This window comes from Mustela putorius, unplaced genomic scaffold (assembly GCF_011764305.1).
Source record: "Mustela putorius furo isolate JIRA1106 unplaced genomic scaffold, ASM1176430v1.1 tig00003909_pilon_pilon_pilon, whole genome shotgun sequence".
NCBI lineage: Eukaryota > Metazoa > Chordata > Mammalia > Carnivora > Mustelidae > Mustela > Mustela putorius.
Window position 1 is genome coordinate 9995053 of NW_025422057.1, and position 2565 is coordinate 9997617.

At 55.7% G+C, this 2565-nt stretch overlaps 1 protein-coding gene across 1 annotated transcript; it reads right to left on the minus strand.

Moving 5' to 3' along the window:
• Positions 1-203: 203 nt before the first annotated feature.
• LOC101684118 lies at positions 204-1633 on the minus strand. The gene is made up of 2 exons (XM_013055755.2): positions 914-1633; positions 204-805 (listed from the first exon to the last, which is right to left on the minus strand). Exons 1-2 carry the CDS (start codon positions 997-999, stop codon positions 259-261), a joined length of 633 nt encoding a protein of 210 aa, XP_012911209.1. The 5' UTR covers positions 1000-1633; the 3' UTR covers positions 204-258.
• Positions 1634-2565: the final 932 nt, after the last annotated feature.

Genomic DNA, 2565 nt, shown 5'->3' on the forward strand with positions numbered 1-2565 from the left:
AGAGGGGGAGTTTGGAGTCAGTTCTGGCTTCGCTCTTCCCAGGTCACCCAGGCTCCCCCATCTGTCTCTGCACCCTCCTGGGGGCGTTCAGCCTCTCCCACACTCACTGCAGGGTCTTTCTCTCTGAGGGGCACAAACGGCTTTGCCGGAGACCCAGAGCCCAGCATAAGCAGGACCCCGAGTGGGAACAGGAAATAAGCTCCGAGACATTTATTCTGTAGCTGTTGGGTGCCAGGGCCAGCGGGACGCATGGGACATTCACGACGTTGCTTGTTCCTTACCCTTATTTCTGGGGCTAGACCACGCCCCCACCTCCGCCCCTCCAACCCCCCTGCCCCGGCAGCCGGAATCCATGAATGTGTTGATCTTGAGTCTTTCCACCGTCTGGGTGTGCTTCTCTCTGAGATCCTGGGTATGAGGGCACTGGAAGGCAATACCAGTGAGGCTAATGCCCCCGAGCCCCGCTGCCGGTCTGTTAGGTCCGCTCACCTGGCCCAGCCCTGCACAGCTGGGTGGGACCGGGTGCTCTAGCCCAGTCTCCCCCCATGGAGGGATTGGAGCTCTTCTTAAGCTGTGATTATCCATCCCATTGTGTGATGCTTGGATCGCGTCTGCCTCCTCCTCCCCGGGCTGTTCCGCACGGTGCAGCCGGGGTCCGGGATCCCGCCTGGCCCTCAGGAGTGATGTCCCTGGTCGGGGGGTGGGGGTGGGGGTGATGATTCTACGGACCCTGGGAGAGCCTTGCGTGGGGCCCTTGCTGATCCGCAGGAAGCTCAGGGTCAGCTGATGCTCTCTCATTTCGGGTCTAATTTAAACAAAAGGCACAGGTCGGTTATCTGTGGATGGCTAAATATAGACGTTGTGGGTCTTTCCACCTGCCGCACAGGGACCACAGCTTGCACGCATGTCCTACCTGCCAGGACGAGGTGCTGTTGAACTTCGGAGCTGAGAAGAGTGAACGTGGCCATGGAGACGGCTTAATTGGTTGAACGTTATCATCGTGGGCCCTTCTGGAGACACCCCGTGATCAGGAACTGGTTTCGCTCTGGTTGTGGTGGGGGTTGGGGGGTGGAGTCGCCGCGACAGCGCAGCCTTTGATATCCTGGCCCTGCCGGCTGCGCAGACCACAGTCCTTCTTTCTCCCCCAGGTGGATCTGTGTGAGTGTATACAGCAGCGTGTGCACGTGTGTCTGTGAGTATTTGTGTCTAGGCACATGCAACTACGTTTGTGGGAATGTGTACATATCTGTGTCTATATATGTGTTGGATGTGACTCTCCATGTCTGTGTATAGGCGAGTGTGCACAGGTGAACATGTGTGCGTGTGCATGACTGTGCACTCGACTGCATTTGTGGAAGTGTGTTTATCGGTGTGTGCACAAGGGCGCCCGTATGTATGAGTGTTGGGTGTGCGTCGGTTTGCACGAGCAGCGGTATGTGGGTGGGAACGTCCCCGACAGTGGGTGCCCACGCATGTCTGCATCTGTGCGTTGTGTCTGGTCTGCGCATGCCCCAGTGGCCCCCGCGGGGAGGGAGAAGACGCCAGGGCTGTGCCCCCATCTCTCGCGTGCTGATGTTATCACTTCGGCTTCCCGGCTCTGGCAGGAGCCGCAGAATTAAACGCAGACGCTCTGGTGCCAAAACAAAATCGTGAAAAGATTTGAAGCCCCCATTCCCTAAACTTGCAGCCTATCGGACTGGGAACAAGCCCGGCTTTGTTTCATTTCCTGCACTGAATGGGGGTAGAACAGTCTGGAGCCACATTGGTTCTGATAGTAGAGCTGACTCAAAGCCAGGGAATTTAAAATTGCTGAAACCCCAGGCAGAATGGAGACAGCAAGATGTGACGGAGAGGGGAAAAGCCTATACGAGAGGGAAAAAAGACTTTCTTACCTGGAGTTAGGAATGAGGGGAAGTGACAGGCCAGTTCTTGAGAACTATGGAAGCACAAAGAAGGGAAAAGAAAAGGTGGTTCCGGCAAAGAAACTGGGCAGAGGTGGGCCCGGCCCTGACCTTGACTTACCCTAGATACGGGGTCAGACAGTTGGGTGAGGTGCCAATAAGCAGGGAAGAAAGGGGTCTAGTTGAAGGTGTTTTCTGTCCTGTCCTTAAACTTGTGGTTAGGGAAACAAAGGCCCTGCCGTGCAGCCGTCTCCCTGAGCCACAGGGGATCTGGCCTTGCAGACTCCTGGCCCAGTGCTCCTTGTAGGAAGCCTAACAGGAGGCGAGAGCTGGTGGCTCCTGGGCACTCTGCCTGTGTGCCAGACTGCCTGACTGACTTGTTATTTCGCCTTCAGAAAACAAGTTTTTCCCTTCTCTTGGAGCCTCTGATCTCGAACCAGCCTTACCTGAGTTTTCCGGTTTTACTGCAACAGTAGTGTTGGGCGTACTGATACCACCCAGGTCATATTTTCACCCATTATGACTCAAGTGTTTCTTCTTTATTCCCCCCTGTTCATCCATCCCCAAGGGAGTGGATGACACTTATTCCCCAAACCTGTAACTGCCAAGGTGGCCAGCCTCCAGGTCAGCTGTGAATATGAAGTAGAAGGGGCTTATGGGAGGG

Excerpts from the sequence above, each read along its gene's own strand:
- LOC101684118 (XM_013055755.2), bottom strand. The coding sequence starts at position 999 with ATGATAACGTTCAACCAATTAAGCCGTCTCCATGGCCACGTTCACTCT. Across the intron at positions 806-913 it reads ACAGCACCTCGTCCTGGCAG|ACCCGAAATGAGAGAGCATC; the intron begins GTAGGACATGCG and ends TGTTTAAATTAG.